This window comes from Dipodomys spectabilis, unplaced genomic scaffold (assembly GCF_019054845.1).
Source record: "Dipodomys spectabilis isolate Male_0828 unplaced genomic scaffold, ASM1905484v1 ptg000140l, whole genome shotgun sequence".
Taxonomy (NCBI): domain Eukaryota; kingdom Metazoa; phylum Chordata; class Mammalia; order Rodentia; family Heteromyidae; genus Dipodomys; species Dipodomys spectabilis.
This window is the reverse complement of record NW_024870817.1, coordinates 39,788,584-39,806,709: the sequence shown is the minus strand read 5'-3', so window position 1 is coordinate 39,806,709 and position 18,126 is coordinate 39,788,584. Positions and strand designations below refer to the sequence as shown.

At 42.9% G+C, this 18,126-nt stretch overlaps 1 protein-coding gene across 1 annotated transcript in view; it reads right to left on the bottom strand.

The window, feature by feature from the left end:
• The window catches only part of LOC122117364 (chondroitin sulfate proteoglycan 4-like), a 61,291-nt gene extending 48,137 nt beyond the window's left edge, over positions 1-13,154 (bottom strand). Inside the window, exons 1-4 of the mRNA XM_042691110.1 lie at positions 13,076-13,154; positions 7,297-7,460; positions 2,563-6,114; positions 788-1,258 (exon numbers count right to left, since the gene is read on the bottom strand). Of these exons, the coding sequence (XP_042547044.1) occupies positions 788-1,258; positions 2,563-6,114; positions 7,297-7,460; positions 13,076-13,154 (4,266 nt within the window). The remainder of the gene's footprint in view (positions 1-787; positions 1,259-2,562; positions 6,115-7,296; positions 7,461-13,075) is intronic.
• Positions 13,155-18,126: the final 4,972 nt, after the last annotated feature.

Here is an 18,126-nt window from a genome sequence, read left to right as displayed (position 1 = left end):
TACCAACACAGCATGTATTGCTAGAGGTTTATGGTGGAGAACTACAAACTACTTCTCAAAATTTTTAAAGGAAGTAACAGAAAAAGAAAGTAAAATCCAACAACAATACTAGTCTGTCTCACAATTAATAAGCCTGATAGCATGCTAGAATCAATCTTGGTTAATTTAAGCTGACTGGACCTCAGATCAGAAGTTGAATCCAGTTCATTGATTGCAAGAACTCAGCCACTTTCAACACTGATACTGAACACTGATATGCCAGACACAGGGCCTGACGGACTATGTACTTTATAAGCATCTGAATGAGGAAACAAATGAGTTAAAATTCCCCAAATAGCAAAATATTGGGTGTGGTAATATGGTACTTATAAAGAACTGAGTAGTCAGGGTGGTCCAGTAAACTCATGGTAAATCTGCAAAAGTTAGAAGACTAGAAGAGTGTCATCTATAGAACACAAAATTCGGGGAAATTGGATGATGTTTTCTTTCAAATATTGAAAAAGCTTTCATGAAGAGAAGTATGATTTATTCTGTGGTCTACTACAGCCAGGGTCTAGGGGAGATTTCCAATACCAAATACTATATCAGCCTAAAGAATAAGCATCACTGAAGATGTTTAAGTAATGGTTGGATACCTTCTCAATAAGGATGCTAGAGAAAGGCTTCTAGTATTTGATGGGATTGGACCAAATAACCTTCAAGATCCCATCACGTCTAAAGCCTAAATGATACTCAATGTGTTTCCTCAGTTGTAACATTGCCAAATGCATTCACTGAGATTAATTACCTGTTTCCTGGTAAATTTCATTAACTTCTCTCTTGGAAAATTAGAACTTTCGACATTTCCATGTCTTGGTGGTTCAAGTAGAACAAATTCACAGTCAACTGTCTCAAAGTATTTGCCAGGAATTTTGAGGTAGTCTTTCAGAAGTGCCCTGGATCCACCTTCTAGAACTGTAAAGTTCTGTACCTCCAGGGGAATCCACTTGGGGATGATGTCCAACAGGATTTCTACTTCACTTAACACATGGGGACCAGCAGTCACATCCAGAAAAATGTGATCCTGTTGTTGGCCAGGATCTGTCTGTACATAAAGGATAATGCCATCATCCATGTCCTGTTGGGTAAAACTCAAAAGGAATTTTGCATCTGTACCCATGTCGTTGCCTTCTTGTGTAGATTTCTGGAGATATCCAAACATAGGTGGAGTTCTGACTATGAACACTAGTTCTGAAGGAAGATTGTCTTTGTTCCCAGCCTTGAGTTCATACACACAAAGAAAAACATATTAGAAAATATAAGAGTCAACAATATGATAAACTAAATTGTTTTCTATCAATGTCCACAATGCCTTAGATTACGATTAGAAGCCTAGTTCTGATCTGGTGTCTATGTCAGTACTTTAAATATCAGCCCTGATCACAAAGAAAGAAAAACAATGGGCCACAACACTTTAGTAGCTACAAAATGCAATAACAAGCAATGACACAGAGCAGCAAAAACTCAGCTCTCAGAAAATTTTGGTGAAGGAAATAAAATGTTCTAAGAAAAACAACAGAATATAGGGGGAAATGGAAGTTGAATCACTAACATTCTAAAGACACAGAGGAAAATTTTTTCTTCTCCATTTTAGGTAGATCAGCACTTTCCATACAGTTTTAATTTACGGATTCAGCAAAATCCATCTCAAAATGTGATTACAACTGCTTTGCAGCCACTAGAATGCATATGCCCCCTAGTGGCAAAACATACACAGGAACTATCTTAAGATTCTGATTGGGATTCTTTTCTATTTGGTAATAGTTGTTGAAGTTAGTAATCTTGTTTGTAGTCCTGAAGGTAGATTGAGAATAGTTTGCTTTTTATGGCCAGCTATCATCAATCAACTTACTCACCCTTGACCCTACACAGAATTACCCAAAAAAGAACACCCTGACCCACAAGGCTGTGTCTACACCAAGTTTTCAGGTAAGTACCTGAGGAAACTAGGTAGCTCTGATCCCATCCCTGGTATACCACTGTTCTAGGCTAATTTCATCCATCAGCTTCAAGAAACTAAACAAAACCACTGTCAAAACTTAGGAAACAAACTATAATAGTATCCTCTGCTATTATAGGTATCTTTATATGTTTGTTAAATTGCTGCCTCTCACCGTGAATATAAATCAAATCAACTGAAATTAGTGAGAAATAACACGTTTGACTAGAAGTGCTGCTATTAATAATAAATCAAAATAAAAATCTCTTAATTTGCCATAATAGTATTGTTCCTTACATTAAACATACATACATGCACACACGTGCACACCAAACACCCAAATGCATATATGAACTCATTTTTAATTATAGGAAAATTGATAGCACCAAACTCATGAAGCCTTCCAACTTTTCTTCTCAATGGTGGACCTTTGCTCCTAACGCCAGAAGAGAACTTTAAAAAATAAATACTCCTACATAGACATATACAATAGACACAAAAATACATTTCAGAAGCAAATAAATGGAGTATTGGCCGCTGTGGTTCTAAGAGATAAGAATGCTCAATCTTAGCTTAACACCTACCTGAAAGCTCAATTTGATAGATTTTCCTTCTTCAACTACAAAGGTCTTGCTGTGCAGAATCTGAGCTAGCTGCTGATGATCTTCCAAAGACACGTGGATCCCCACTTCCAAGTCTATATCTTTAACTCTCACTGACAGGTTGAATATGTCAACGTTGCCACCACCATCGTGCTTATACATCACACATCTCTGCTTCAGGTCACGTTGGGAAAACAAGTAGGATACAGAATCGTTGACCAGGACTCTGCCATGCTTTGGAGGCCCCACGACATGAAACTCTACCTCCAGATCTGTTCGCACATCTTGATTTGTGGTGACACTCAGGTTTGCTGTGGTGATATAACTGACTTTTCCCCTCTGTACCAGCAGCCCTGTGTTGCTGGCTACGCGGACATAGGGCTCTGACACACTGACCTCAAGAAGGGATGGTGTGTAATGGACACCATCTGTCACAAACAGCACAAAGCGGGCAGAGTCAGCCCCTTGGTGCTTGAAGAGCACTCGCCCTTCCTGCAGGTCCTCCTGCCGGAACTGGTAGAGCTTTTGCATGGGGTGGCTGGCTCGGACCAAGTCCCCATTGGGAATGCCTCGTCGAATGTACAGCAGCTGTCCATCATCGAAATCTACGTCAGGGTCATGGTAACAGAGATCGCCCAGGGTCAGTAAGCGCTGGCTGCCCCGCACAACATGAAATACCTTATCCACTACACGCACTGGCCTCTCATCATTCTTCAACTCCACAGAAATTCTGACTTTGATTTCTGTAGACAAGGGCTCTGGGTCAAGATCCCCAGCCACGCCCTCTTGGCCTGGACGTTCGGCAGAGGCCACCAGAAAGAATTCATCACACCGTGTCTCAGAGTCATCATGAATATACATGAGTCGTCCGCCCAAGATGTCTTGATCAGTGAATGTAGTAATATTGTCCAGACTTTCCAGAGACTCAAGAAAGTTCATCAATGTCAGCCTTCCATGTTGAGGATTCTGGGTGACTTGATATTGGAAACTCTGATTGTCCCAGGTTTGAGCAAACAATTCTGATTTTGTAATTAGTTTCCTTTCTCCCTCTTTTACAAATAGTTTTTTGTTTGTTAAAGTAATGTGTGACTTATTTGCCTTGAAATTTATCTCAAAAGTATACTCTTTTGATTCTATGTGTTCGGCAAGAATCAAAAACCTGAAACTGTCCTGTGAGTCTTCTCTCGGCCTCTCCTGAGGTTCATAACTTATCTTAGAGTCTGTAATATTTTGCTGGCTGAAGATGGAGTTTCTTTTAAGAACTTCCCTGCCAAGTAGCAAGTTTCCTTTCTTAGGTGGGGTCAGCAACTTAAAATGTAATTCCCTCTCGGCTACATCCACACCTTCTGTTGCAGCCTGCAAATGATCAGCATTTAATACTTGTTTCTGTGTATTCCTGATCTCTAGAGGCACATTCTTCAGAAGTGTGAACTTCAACCATTGTATAGTCACAGGAAACATGAGCTCTTTGCTCATTTTTCCTTCTACATGAACTTTAAACTTAAAGTGATCTGTAATGTTTTCTTGCTGCAGATCTTTGAACGTACTATGATACCTGACCTGACTCTGGTCAATGGAGTGCTGAGAAAAGGTATTAACTTGTTTCCATTCTCCATTTGACCCCTGATACTCAATCTGGCCAAATTGAGGTTGATGAGTAATAATGTAACGAGTCTCCATCTCATGCTGCTCCCCATTCACCTCCACAGACAAATTACCCTGGGTAATCAGAACAGTGCCACCCTGTAGAACAGCCACACCAGTTCTGTGGGCCACTTCAAAATCCCATGGAACAGCCATGACTCGTAATACTCCGATATTGCTAACTAGCTCACCATCACTGGCTCTCAGAACAATCCGAGCGTTTTGATGACCCCTGTGCACATAGAACACACGGCCATTTTTTAAATCCAAATAGGTAAATCCATGAATGATTTCCCCAGGATCATTGGCATTTTCTAAATACCCAGCCTCTGCATTGAAGTTGCCAAGAACTGAGAAACTAAGACTCAAAGAATCAGTGTCCGGGTCTGACACCTGGATTATATTTGGCGTCAGTTGCTTTTTAGAGTTCTCAAACAGGAGAAACAAGTTACCTTCTGGGAGTTGAAGATGCGGGGGGTCATTCACTGGAATGACAATAATGTTAAACACGTGTGGAACACAGTCCTGCTGATATAATGGTATTTCCTGCTTGGTGCTGGAATAGATAAAAAATGTGAAATAATCTGTAGGACCTTCTGAACCATCATGTATGTACCACACTTTCCCTTGCCACAAATCTAACATAGTGAAAACTTTTTCCATTTCTTGCTGAGGTGAAACATCTAATTGAAGAAGCCCATGAGTAGGCATGTCCTCTATTTTAAATAGTATTTGAGAATAATTGATACTCAAATTAAGTTTCACATTCATCATCATATGCTTTTCTTCTAGTAAGGCTCGTCCACCTTCTTGGACCTCCAAGTTATTCAAAATCAAAACGTAGCTACTTTTCTGTGGAAGTAAAGGCTTGATGGCTCGGGGGACTGAAGTGGAATGGGATAATTCTGATGGAAGCAGGCTTGTTGCTGTAGTCCAAGAAAGATTTGCATTGTTGACAGCCTCCGCTTTGCATCCAGTAGAAATGTCTTTGGAAACAAGAGCATCCCTTAGTGCTCTCTTTTCTGAATTGGCTTCCAGGCTTCGTAAGCACCCTTTCAAAGAGATTATTCTTCGAGCAGACTTCACAGAGGCCAGCTCTAACCTCTTCACCTGCTCCCACATTTGGTCAAGGAGACCTCCCACAAACAGAGGGCCATCAGATACAAATGGTACGCTTTGTGAAGCCAGCAGCGCCCTCACTCTTTCTTTATCTACCATAAGGTGTAGATACCTCCCCGTGAATTTGAGTTGAATAACATGCCACTTGTTGTCACTAACTAAGCTATGAGAAGAAAGCTGAGATTTATTTTTACTCCTTCCTACATGAGCTTTCAACCGACCTTCATGTATTTCCAAGGCAACGAAACTTTCTTCTCTACCTGACTGAAATAAAAGTAAGGCTTGCTGAATTCCAGTTCGCAAAGCAAATCCTAATAGCCCTTCTCCATGTACCTTCCATTCTGGAAAGGCGACATAGGATCTAGAGCTAAAGAAATTGATGGCCTCATCCTCCCCAGCAAAAAACTCATCGCTGCATCCCAGAGAAACCTCGTGGATCTTCTTAAAACCAGGGTACGATCTAAGGGACATCAGAATCTCCCTCTGGTTCAACATCACATCCTGCATACATCCACGGAAGTTGGGGATCTTTCCATCTAGGTAAGGGACATGGAGTCCCCCATGGCGGCCTCCAACATAGACTCCATGGTGAAAGTTGAAATTATGTATCCCACCAACTATTTGGCCAGTTGTCTCATAATATTTGTCAATAACCAAGAAAATATTATCCTGAACACAGTACAATTCCACCAAATGCCAAGCCAAGTTGTCCACACGAAGTCTTTGCTCAGAAAGGAGTGCTTGTTCACCTGTGTCCCAATTCACTCTCACCTGAAAGAGAAATGAATTACAATTAATAAATCTCCTCAAGGTCTTCATTTCATAGTGTGCAGGTGAGAAAATAAAACCACTACACTTTGTAGCCACCAAAACTAATGTTCACTCTTATTCTGCATTGCAGCAGTGTTGAGAAGTGTTGAGGTCTCAAAGAAATGATTAGGTTGTTAAAGAGATTCGTGTTTTTCATTCATGAGAATGAGTTCTCTTTTTTTCTTATCTCTTTTTTTGGGGAAGAGGGAGGAGATGGGGAGTGGGGACTTGAACTCAGATCCTAGAGCTGTCCTTAAGCATTTTTGCTCACGTCTAGAGCTCTACCACTTGAGCTTCAGCTCCATTTCCAGGTTTTGGGGTAAGTAATTGAAAATAAGAGTCTCATGGACTTTCCTGCCCTGGAAGGCTCTGAACCATGATTCTCAGATCTCAGACTGCTGAATAGCTAGAATTACAGGTGTGAGTCCCCAGCACCAGCTGAGTTCTCTTGTGGGAGTCGATTAGTCATATCACGTTATAAAACAAAGTTGCTTCCTTGCCCCCCCCCTCACCAATTGCTTCCTTCTACCACAAAGCCCTCACTAAAAGCCAAGCAGATTCCAGCTTAGACCTCAGAACCATGAGTCAAAACATATGTCTTTCTTTTGTTAATTACCCGGCCTCAATTATTTTGTTACAGCAACAGAAAAATAGAGGAAATGGATCGTTGAGGTTGGACAAAAAGACTTTTTTCTACACTTATAAACTACATATGGAAGTAAGAAAACTTTAAAGTCAAAATATTTAAGACGTAGTCAGGTGCTCACCAGCTGGCTCATGGCTAGCTCTTCAGGATCTAAAGATTGCTATTCAAAGATAGCCCAGGCAGAAAATTTTATGAGACTCTTATCTCCAATAAACTATTCAGAACAAGCTGGAAGCACTAACCTTGAGCAAAATGAAACTCAAGAATAGTACCCAGGCCCTGAGTTCAAGCCCCAAGACCAACACAAAATTTATTTATTTATTTATTTAAGCCATGGTGGCAAAAATGGAGAAAGATTCCATCTGTTACAAATAGCATATCACAGTATGCCAGCGAGAAAATAGTAATAAATTTGTACAGCTGATTTTTCTATTTATCACTTATCTCTCTTAATATATGAATGCCTGTTTATCTTGAGGATTTTTGAAAAATCATACCTGTACAGTTCCTGATACAACTTCTATTATGCAATAGTCATTTTTCCCAGCTGCAAGGAAAAGTAACCCCCGTGGCTTGCTGGTTTGAAACTTTAATTGAAGAGATAGCTCAGAGGAAACTTCTACGATGTGGAGCTCCACGTAGCTCTCACCATAAAAAGATGCTATGGGGAATAAAAAGCACGAGTTAGTAAATTTACTATGCACAATTATTTCACTTTACATTAGCATCATCCCCTCTTCTACTCTGAGCTGCTGAAGAAGGCAATGTTGTCCAAGGCCGTGCTGGCTTCTGAGATGACTCACAGATCTAACATGGATGTCTAAAGGCTCAGTGCTCTCTCATTCAACTTAGGACATCTCTGAAGGGTCATTTCTTCTTCAGAACCCTCAACCACTATCCGGGTTCTCTAGTTGCAGAAAGAAGGACTCCATTTTGCAGATGAATATGTGTATTGTAGAGTTTATCAACTCCATCAGAACTGATAGCTGTCAACTTTAGTTATTAGAAAGTTTCACAGAACTGTGCACTGGTGGTCCATGCCTGTAATCCTAGCTACTCAGGAGGATGAGACCTGAGGATCACAGTTTGAAGCCAGCCAGGACAGAAAAGTCTATCAGACTCTTATCTTCAATTAACCACCAGAAAACCAGAAGTGGCACTGTGGCTCTAAGTGATAGACAGTGCTAGACTTGAGCATAGAAGCTCACCCAAGCTGAGTTCAAGTCCCATGACCGACAAAAAGAAGGAAGAGGAGAAGAAAAAAGAGCAGGAGGAAGAGGAAGGGGAAGAGGAGGAAGAGGAGGTCTCACAAAGCTTGCAGCCAAGTTAGGGGACCAACTTAGAATCTACACAGTAGCTTGGCTTTGAAAAAGGAATTGACATTGTCTCCTCACAAAATCCCAGAGCCCAGGTTGTACTGGCTGGGCACTATCTTAAGAAAGGATGAGTTGCCAGTCATCAATGGCTTATATCTATAATCCTAGCCAGTCAAGAGGCTGAGATCCAGAGGATCATGGTTCAAAGCCAGCCTGAGCAAAAAAAGTCTGCAAGACTCCATCTCTGAAATAACCAGTAAAAAGTTGAGCAGAGGCATTACTCAAGTGGTAGATTACATGTGTGAGGCCCTAGGTTCAAACTCTAGCACTTGGTCGGGGGTGAGGGGGAACTTTTGTTTGAAAGAATATTGCTCTAGTAGTAAGAAACCCTTTCATATCTTTCTCTAGGAGCCACTACACATTCTACCACATTAGGTAGGGCTCCCAGTCTCACAGACTTAATGTGACTGAGCAGAGCAGCTAGAACTCTAGCACTAAGCCTACTTGGTGACATGCATCTGAGCACATTGGAGAGGAGGGGAGTGTGTCTTCAAGACAAGCATGCTGAAAGTCCAGGACACTTGTACAAGGAACCCAAGCATAGTTACCTATGTGTAGAATCATGCCAATACCTGAACCAAAGGCAGCACTTGCTTCGTCTCTCCTGAACACAACCCTCCATGCTATATGTGTGTTGGTTCCTCTCCCATCACAGTTGGACCAATGGCCTAGGATATTTGCTGCTGTTCCAATACTACTTTATGGAGAAAGAGAACCTGAGAAGAATGTTTTGATTGTCTTTTGTCTTGTGTTGATGCATATATGACCAAAAAAAAGTGTCAATGAAATTTGGGGGAGCAGATGAATAATTTACCAACTGGATTCCCCTGGGCAGAGGCTCATGGGGTGGGGAGGGAGTGACTTATGAACTATGTTAAGAAGTTGAACATTATTCTGTAGACAACAGAGACTTTGTTTTGTTTTGGTTTGGTTTTTTGTCGGTTGTGGGGCTTGAATTCTGGGCCTGAGCACTGTCCCTCAGCTCTTCAGCTCAAGGCAAGTGCTCTACCGCTTGAGCCACAGCGCCACTTCCAGTTTTCTAGTGGTTTATTGGAGATAAGAGTTTCACGGACTTTCCTGCCCGGGCTGGCTTTGAACGCAATCCTCAGATCTCAGCCTCCTGAGTAGCTAGGATTACAGGTGTGAGCAACCGGCACCTGGCTAACAGAGAAGTATTAAATGTCCTTCAATTGGAGAGAATGATCAGTATATGTTTCAGAAAGGTGGCTGTGTAAGGAAAACGTGAGTAGGATGGAAACAAATTAGGAAAGTATGATGTCAGAAATGTTTGCTTCCACTGAAAATTTCAATTAACTTCTTATTGTTCAAAATTTCTGATAATTCTATATTGTGCCTTTTAGTGCATGGAATATATTCTACAGATGTCACAAAATAAGAAACAAACAAAACAAAGCTCTGTGCTGTGTATAAAGTCCAAAGATATAGTTCTAAGAGGAGGTCCTGATTAAAAAAATAGTCCTAACTCATTCTGTATAATTTAAGATTAATAACATCACTTATGAAAGCAAGCCACATTTTGCTTTACAAATCTATACACCCTGTAATCTCATCATATGCTTGTCAAACAGATGCTGAATATTTCTATGAGATAGTTCACTTTATAAGTAAGAAATAACAGCACAAACATCCAATAGACTCTCAGAGATCCAATCTCTTTATTTGTGGGAATTTCTTCCCATCAGGGACAATTGTAAAAGTCTCTGCCACAAAACTCAGGTCTATTAAACTGAAGTAGAATAGAAAGTCAAAGAACTAAGAAATATTTGCTTTATTGTGCAGGGCTGGTGGTTGACCAGATGCTCAGGGAACAGAAGCAAAGATAGCACTAACAGCACACCCTTATGTTGAGTTGCTACACTGTTGGAAGAGGGCAGAGAGAAGAGAGTAGTAGGCTTGAGCCTACCCTGAAGATGCAGATTGTGGACAGCCCGGTAAAGCCAGGGAATCTATACCATCTGCCTTCTTGCTCTCAACTCTCCATCCATCTCCCGATGCCCATTGCTCTGGGCTAAGATGTCAGGCTACAAAGAAAAAATTTCTGCTCCTTTCCTCACTTACCAATGGAAGATTCTTGTGTCGAGGGGGGCACCATCCTTGGGGTCTCTGAAGCAATAAACATCCTCTGGAATTGTAAGGTTTCTACCCAGCCTGCCCTGAATGGGCTGACAAGCTCCTTCAGTTGCCACCAAGCTTGTACTGCCCAGGATGCTTGTGGAGGGTGGATGTGGAACCTGTTCTCCACATGTAGCATTCTGTGTGTTTTCTTGCAATTGCTCCCCCACCAGTTAGAAAGTTTTCAGGCTCCAGTTGGAGCCAGGCTGGCCAGTTCTATAGCCAGGCTGACAGGAACAAGCCTTCCCTAAAGCTTCCTGCTCAGAGTTGTCAATGCTTCCAGCCCCTCATTCCTCTCTGATGGCACCTATGTTATCATTTATTGTATGTTTCCTCTTGCTGCTATAACAACTTACCACTCATTTAATAGGTTAAAACAACATAAATGGGCGATATTCCAAGCTCTGGAGGTCAGAAGTCTGAAGTAGGTCTCATTGAACTAAACCCAAGGTGTTACAGGCCTGCCTTCTTATAGAGGCCCTGGGGGAGATCTTTCCTTGCCTTTTTCAGATCCTGGGGACTACCTCCATTTCTTGGCTTCTCCCATAACACCTCAGCCAGCAATCACATCACTCTGACCTCTGCTTCCCTGGTCACATCTCCTTCTCTAACCCTGGTCCTCCTGTCTACCTGCTATAAAATATTTTGCAATTAAGGTTTCCTGCCACTCAGGTTGTTCAGGATAATCGGTGCACATCAAAAGTCCAAATACAGTTATATCTGTGAAATCCCTTTCCAGTGTTGGCATTTCTTTTCTAGACAAGCTTCCAGTCAATCCATTGTTAGAAGGCAAGAGCAATAAAGTACTAAAGAGATCTAATAAGACGGTAGTCAAACTTACCAATATTAAGTAGAAATATTGGAATACAGAGTTACTGGTAATGTGCCCCAGTGCTATGTGTGCTTATCTTGAGGAAGTAATAAGTGACAGTTCTACTGATTTACAAACAGAATTATACAAGACAAATATGCTAATGATATTTTAACAGAGGCGATATCTTTTGCTAGACAAAGATAGCTTTCTACCACGGTACCTACAAAGCTGATCACATATTAGCCTGTTTCTTTCAAGAACTGATAGCAGAGATCACCTAAGCTACTCAAGAAAACATTATTTTAACTGCCCCCAAGTAGATGTTTGGTAAGACTTTAGTACACAACATTGGTCATACACAACCAGAGCCAAGGAGGAAGAACAGAAAAATATCATCATGCAATCACTGCCAAGGCAAACATATATGTGGAAGTGTGTTGTGTTCTATATTCAACAAAGCTCCTTAATCCTCATTCTTTACCCTTAAAGGGATGTCTAACCCATTGCCAGGGAGGGGAGAAATGGTGGATCATGAGCAGAGAAGGATGGAAAACAAGCGCTTACTGAATGTTCGCGGCTACTAAGACAGTCATACATTGGATTTTTGCCAAGTCTTTCTGAAGAAGTTATTACATGTCGATTTTACAGGAGCAAAGTCAAGACCCAGCAAAGTCATTTACGCAAAGACCCTCTGACAATGTGACAGAGCACAGAGCCCTGAGCACGAGTCCATCTGTCTCCCGGCCCTAGGCTTCCTTCACCCTTCTCTAACCATTACTGTCTTCCCACCCATCATCATCCCATCAGCCCACCCGCTGTCCTCCTGGATCTCCCCGGCCTGCAGCTCACACCTTCCTCAGAAGGCCCCAGTCACAGCAGCCCCAGTCTGCAGTCCTTTGTCCAATCCACCCTGGGAACCGACAGGAAGAGGAAGGTGAGGGGAAGGAGGAAGACTCAAGAAGTAAGGAAGACAATAAGGAAGGTACAGGACACAAGTCCAACCAATCTCATCTACCTCGGGGAGGGAGGGGACCTCTGCTGGTCCATGATGTCTGATTTAGACTGCATTGTCTAACAGTCTAAAAGGGAGTCTGTGTTGAACTGAATTCAATTTCAAAGATGCACGGCTCCTCAACGCCTATAATCCTAACTATTTAGGAGGCTGAGATCTGAGGATAGGAGTTCGAATCCAGCCTGGGGAAGAAAAGTCCCTAAGACTCTTATCTCCAATTAAGTACCAAAAAGTTGGAAGCGGCATAGTTAAAAGGCAGTTACCCTGGCTTTGAGTTCAAGCCCCAGTATCAACATACATGCATGCATGCACACATGCACGCATATAACATGCAGTCATGAAAACACATGAACTTTCCAAGTAAGTTCTTAGTAATCTTTAAAAAAAAAAAAAAAAAACACCATAGAAATGGAAAGCTTGTACCTAACTGGACCCAGAAATGTTACACTCCTATATGGAGGGACTTAAGTTGGACAAGGCCAATCACCCAAGAACGTGGGCCCCCAAAAGCCTCGGGACCACGTGCACCGAGGAAGCCCGGCCAGCGCTGAGCTGGGGGCACAACTAACCGAGGACGGCAAGGAAGGGTGGACAGAGCGGGTCAGGCGGTCATCCTGGGACTCTAGGCCAACTTTACACCGCGAGTCCCGGGGCAGATGGCGCCCCGGAGAGGAACAGGCCCGGGGAGGAACGGGCCGGGGCGGAGGGGCGGCGCGGGGCGGGGCGTCCAGCCCGGGTGGCAGGGCCGAGCTCCGGGCCCCAGGCCGCCCGGCTTCGCAGTGCCCGGGTCGGGGTCCGGGGCGGCGGGGCGAGCCCAGCGCAGCGCCTCCCCGGGTCCCAACTCCGCGCCCTCCTCCTGCCCTCCGCCCACCCCTCCAAGGGAACGCCCTCGCGCCTGGCCAGCCGGGCAGGGCGCGGGGAGGAGAAGTTGGGGCGCGTACCTTCGGGCGCCCCGCGCGCCCCGCAGAGCCCCAGGCAGGCGACGAGCAGGACCAGGCCGCGGGCCCGGAGCCGCCCCATCCCGCCGCGGCGGCCCCGCGCCCCGCACTCACTCCCGGGCCGCGGCCGAGCTGCCTGCGCCGCCCTCCCCCGCCGGCGGGGGACCCGGAGCGGGTAGACGGGGCGGGGAGAGCCCTGGGCAACCTGCAGCTGTCGATCTCCATCAGCGCCCGGCCCCTCTCGGGGATCCGCGGGGCGGGACGGGCCTTTCCCTCCGCCCACCGGGACGTCGCTGGGCACTGGTGTAAGGGGTTGGGGAAAGCAGGAGGGAGGATGGGGGGGGGGGGGGGAAGGTGGGGGCAGAAGGTACCTGGCCCTTGGTTTGCAGATCCGTAAGGCCTAATCATTCCCTCTCAAAAGTGCGCCTTATTTTTGTTCTGTTCTGTTTGAATCTCTGCCCCTCAGTTGGATCATTCCATTTTTTTCTTTTTTGGAGCCACTACTTGTCAGAACAATTCAAGTCCAGGAGTGAATGGGGGTTGGGGGGGTTGTCATTGCTGCCTGGCGACACGTGATCGTGTGTCCTGGAGAGCAAAAACCACTCAGGTCTGAAGTTGCTTCTGGTTTAAAAAAAAAAAAAATGACTTAAGCAGGGCCTGAAGAGATGGTTTAGCAGAGCAGAGCCCAGCACCTTCTAGAACCAGCTTCCCTGGGCTTCATTTCTTCTGCTGGGTTTCTCTGCAACATTCCTTTGGCACAAGGCCAATTCATGCACTACCAGGACAATCGAGGCTAGTGCTACTGTGTTCCTAATAAAAATTAATGATGACTTCATCTCCCCTTGGCTTCCTATTTAGTTTTATAATAAAGTGTCTTTGTCAAGCGTGAAGTCCCATTTTGACCTTTTCTTCAGCTGATACTCTGTAAGGCTACTGTTTTACTTCTGAGAAGGCTTTTTTTGTCTATCCAGCAGCCCTCCATTCTCCTACAAACCACCCCCCCTCCTTCCTTAGAGGATCTCTCTCTACTCCCTGTCCCTACCATGTCTGGGAAATGGGAGTGGCCCATCTACTTTCACGACCATTCTGGTCTTTCAGGAAGCATGGGTGGAGGGAATACTTTGCTGAATCCCCAGTGTGTGCTTCTTGCATAAACGTTTATAAATATGTGTTGGATGAGTGTGATAGGGAAGAGAGAAGGGATCCTACACCTGATCCAAGTAGAGCCAGTCAGTTCCAATGTGAAGAATTCCAGAGAAAGCTTCCAAAGGAAGAGGATCTTCTCTGTGGAAGGGAAGTAGGGGAGATTTTGGAAGCCGTGCTCTTTACTTTTTCGAAGAAGCAAAGGCACAAGAAGATATAAGGAAGGCTTGTAGCACCATCCTGGGATCTGTCATCTTCACTCATCCCTGAGACCTCCTCTACCTTAATTTCCTCTGAAATTTCTTCACATGACTTATTAGAGTCTTCTTTTAACCTAAGATAGCTCAAGTTGAATTTCATCCTTATAATAAGCAAAAGAACTCTCTAAACTTCTTGTCTAAGTATGATGTAACAGACTTTGGTTTGCATTCTGCAGGTATGTTCATCAGATTGCTATCACCATCATAAAATACCTAAGAAATACAACTTAAAGGAAGAAAGGTTTATTTGGCTGATGGCAAAAGATTTAAGTCCATGGTTCTTCATTTCATGACAAAAAAAAAATTATAGCTGATTGAAGAACAAGATAGAAGAAAGCTGATCTCCTCATGGCAGCCAGGAAACAGCATCTGAGAAGAAGGGTCCCAGAACAGATTTGCCTTTGAGAGGTACACCTCCCAATGAAGTACTTCTTCCAACTAGATCCCACCCCCTAAGATTCCATTCAGAATGGATTCATGAACAAATTGATTCATAAAGCCTGAACCCTCATGATCCAATCTTCTCTCAGTAGCACCACCAGCATAGGATGGCAGCAATGGAAGTCTTTACCATATGAGTCTAAGCAGGGACATATGCAAACCATAACAGCAGGCTATACATTTGCAAGCCTTAAGACCAGCAGCAGATATCCAGCTAGCTGACAAGGAACTCTAGCAGAAGTGTCAAGCACATTCTTGTCCTCAGTTGGGATTCCTGTAGCATTTACACATGGTTGACTTTTTCCTACCAGTACCTGTAGCTCTTTGCACGAGTGCAGAACATGCTTGGCCCCATATGCCCAAGACAGACTAGAGTAGATGCTCAGCATAGATGCATCAGCAGTCCTCAACTGCTGATGGAAGGAGCTGATGGATTAATGTCCATCCTCACATGGAATGGAACAACTCTAAAATGGGATCTAATAGGTCTTCCAGATGCTTAAGTGCCAGCTGCTCACAGCAATAACCTGTTTGTGTGAGCCATGAGGAGAAACTCTTCATCACACTTGGTGACAAAACCCAAAAGATGTGGAGTTTAGAAAAAGCTTCTGAAATGAATTCTAGGAAATGGAAACATGAGTTTTGTTGTGGTTATTGTTGTTGTTGTTATTGTTAGTGGTGGTACTGGTGTTTGTTTTTGCTTTAGAGATCTTTAATGGGGGAGGGGCAAAGGAAGCACAGAAAGGGAGGAAGGTGAACAGAGGAATCACACTATTTAGTATATACTTTGTGGGAAATGAGCTAGTAACTTGTGGGCAGGAATGGGAGGGGAAGCTGGGGGAAAGCAAAAAAAGAAATAGACTCGTTTCCTGACTTATGAAATGGTAACACCTCTGTTTAACACCTTCAAAATAACAATAAAAGCCAGGTGTTGGTGCCTCATGCCTGTAATCCTAGCTACCAAGGAGCGTGAGATCTGAGGATCTGATGATGTTTCAAAGCCAGCCTAGGCAGGAAAGTCCATGAGTCTCTTCACCAATTAACCACCAGAAAACCAGAAGTAGCACTGTGGCTCAGAGTAGTAGAGTGGTAGAATTGAGAAAAAGAGCTCAGGGACAGTGCTCAGGACTCAAGTTCAAGCTTTACAACTGACAAAATAGAATAAAATAAAATAATTTTTTTTAAAACTGATCAAAGAAGCAGTGTTGTATCTCAGTCTTACCTCAGTGCCTAAATGTATGTCCTCAGTCTCTTGAATAACATGCCTATCCCATGGCTTCTTTCTTGTAAAATGGACATAGTGATAGTTCAGAGTTCGTAAAGTAGGTGTTAAGGTCAGTTAAGATTGTTTGAAGTCCTAAAACTAGATCCAGGAGACAGATCTTGGTTTTGTGCCTAATATAAATGGGTTCAACTTCCTCATGTTATGCAATTCCTTCTTCCTCTTTGGGTCACAGGATAGTCATAGAGGTAAGGGTAGAGGACTAGCCAAAAAGAACTAGGTTTTATTTCAGGCATCATGCAAAACTTTTACTCTCAGCTTTTACTCTTAACAGCCTGGCAGAAACCAAACACAAACTGGACCTCTGTTTCTTTCTTCTTAATATGTGGAGAGCACCCTGAATCTTTTTTTCTTTTTTAATACATATAATATACAATATAGATACATTAAATATATTATGCAATATATACAATTATATATTATACTATATATATTGTTTTTGTAAAGGTGATATACAGAGGAGTTACAGTTACATGTCAGGTAATGGATACTTTTCTTTTTTGAATAGTATCACCCCTTTCTATGCTCTCTCCCAATTTCTCCCTCCTGTCCCCACTCACAAGTTGTCCAGTTCATTTTCAACATAATATCTAGTGAGTATCGCTGCTGGATCACCCTTTGTCCCACCCTTTCTGTGCCAACAGACAATAAAGGCCAAAGAGGCTTTTATTCAAATATCATCTCTGACTAAGAACACAGGTGTGTGGTGTTTTGAAAGACCTAATGCAAATCCTTACTCAGGTACTAGTATCAACCTTAGTATATTATCATTTTAACTTGTTTTTGGTCTTGATCTTTGCTAAAATCACTTGATGGTACCGATTTTCTCATCAGTAAGATGAAAAGAATAACACTGATCCCATAAAGCCTGCTGTAGGGCTTAACAAATTCATGATGGTTAAGTATCGAGCATGACACCTGGTTCATGATAACGATTTGCCACATGCAGTTGTTCCTGGGAACCAAACCATGCCATGATGCTCCCCTACCAGCCTCCAAGTACTGCTGGCTGGGCACACTCTCCTAAGAATAAGCCATCTCTTATTTTTCCTGGAGGATAGAGGATGGTCCCACTTTCCTATGTGTTATCCATATTAACAATCTCTAGCATCCTCCAACTCCCCACAGTAGTGCTGACTTTCTTAGGGTTGAAGAACCCTGGAGCAGGTAAGTATGAATCATAACTCTGGACCTAGATATGTGACAAGTTTCATTTGCTTCACCAGTCCATTTCTTCCCCTACAAAATGAAAACGATTGATTAAATGATCTATAAAATCCCTTCTGGCTCAACATTTCAAGATTCTAATTAGTTACCATTGGTATTGGGACAGCTCCTCCATTTAAAATGAGCCCTTTTAATTAGCACACAAAGAAGCTTGACATGTTTAGATTTCTTTCCACAAGCCAAGGCAATGACTGCTAATAAATTTGGAGCTTTTAATTTAGAAAAATCATTCAAAGTGTCCAAAAATAAAACAACTAGGAATTTATATCCCCTGTAGAGTGCTACTTGCTCCTTTTCTAAAAATTACTCCTAATTTATCACTAAAATGCTCAAAGATTGAATGTGGTCTCCAGCCAATTGCCATGGAAGTTAAGATGACTGTAAAATAATGAGACACTAACATGCTCCATTTTTAGGGGAAATCCATTGGCTATGGTGGCAGATTTAAGACTGTTCTTTCTAGTGTTAAGTCAGGAAATCTACCCCCATCAGAGTCACATTCTAATGGGATTCTTGTGAGTAGCACCAACTACAGGAATTACTCTACTCAGGTATTGTCCTGATTATTGTTCAATGAAGATAGAGAGATCAGAGAATAATATAGGGATGTGTATTTATTCAGCAAAGAATCAGCAAACTCTTCTACATGCAAAAGGTATGCAAAACATGCCATGGTACATGCAAAGATCAATTAGATCCTC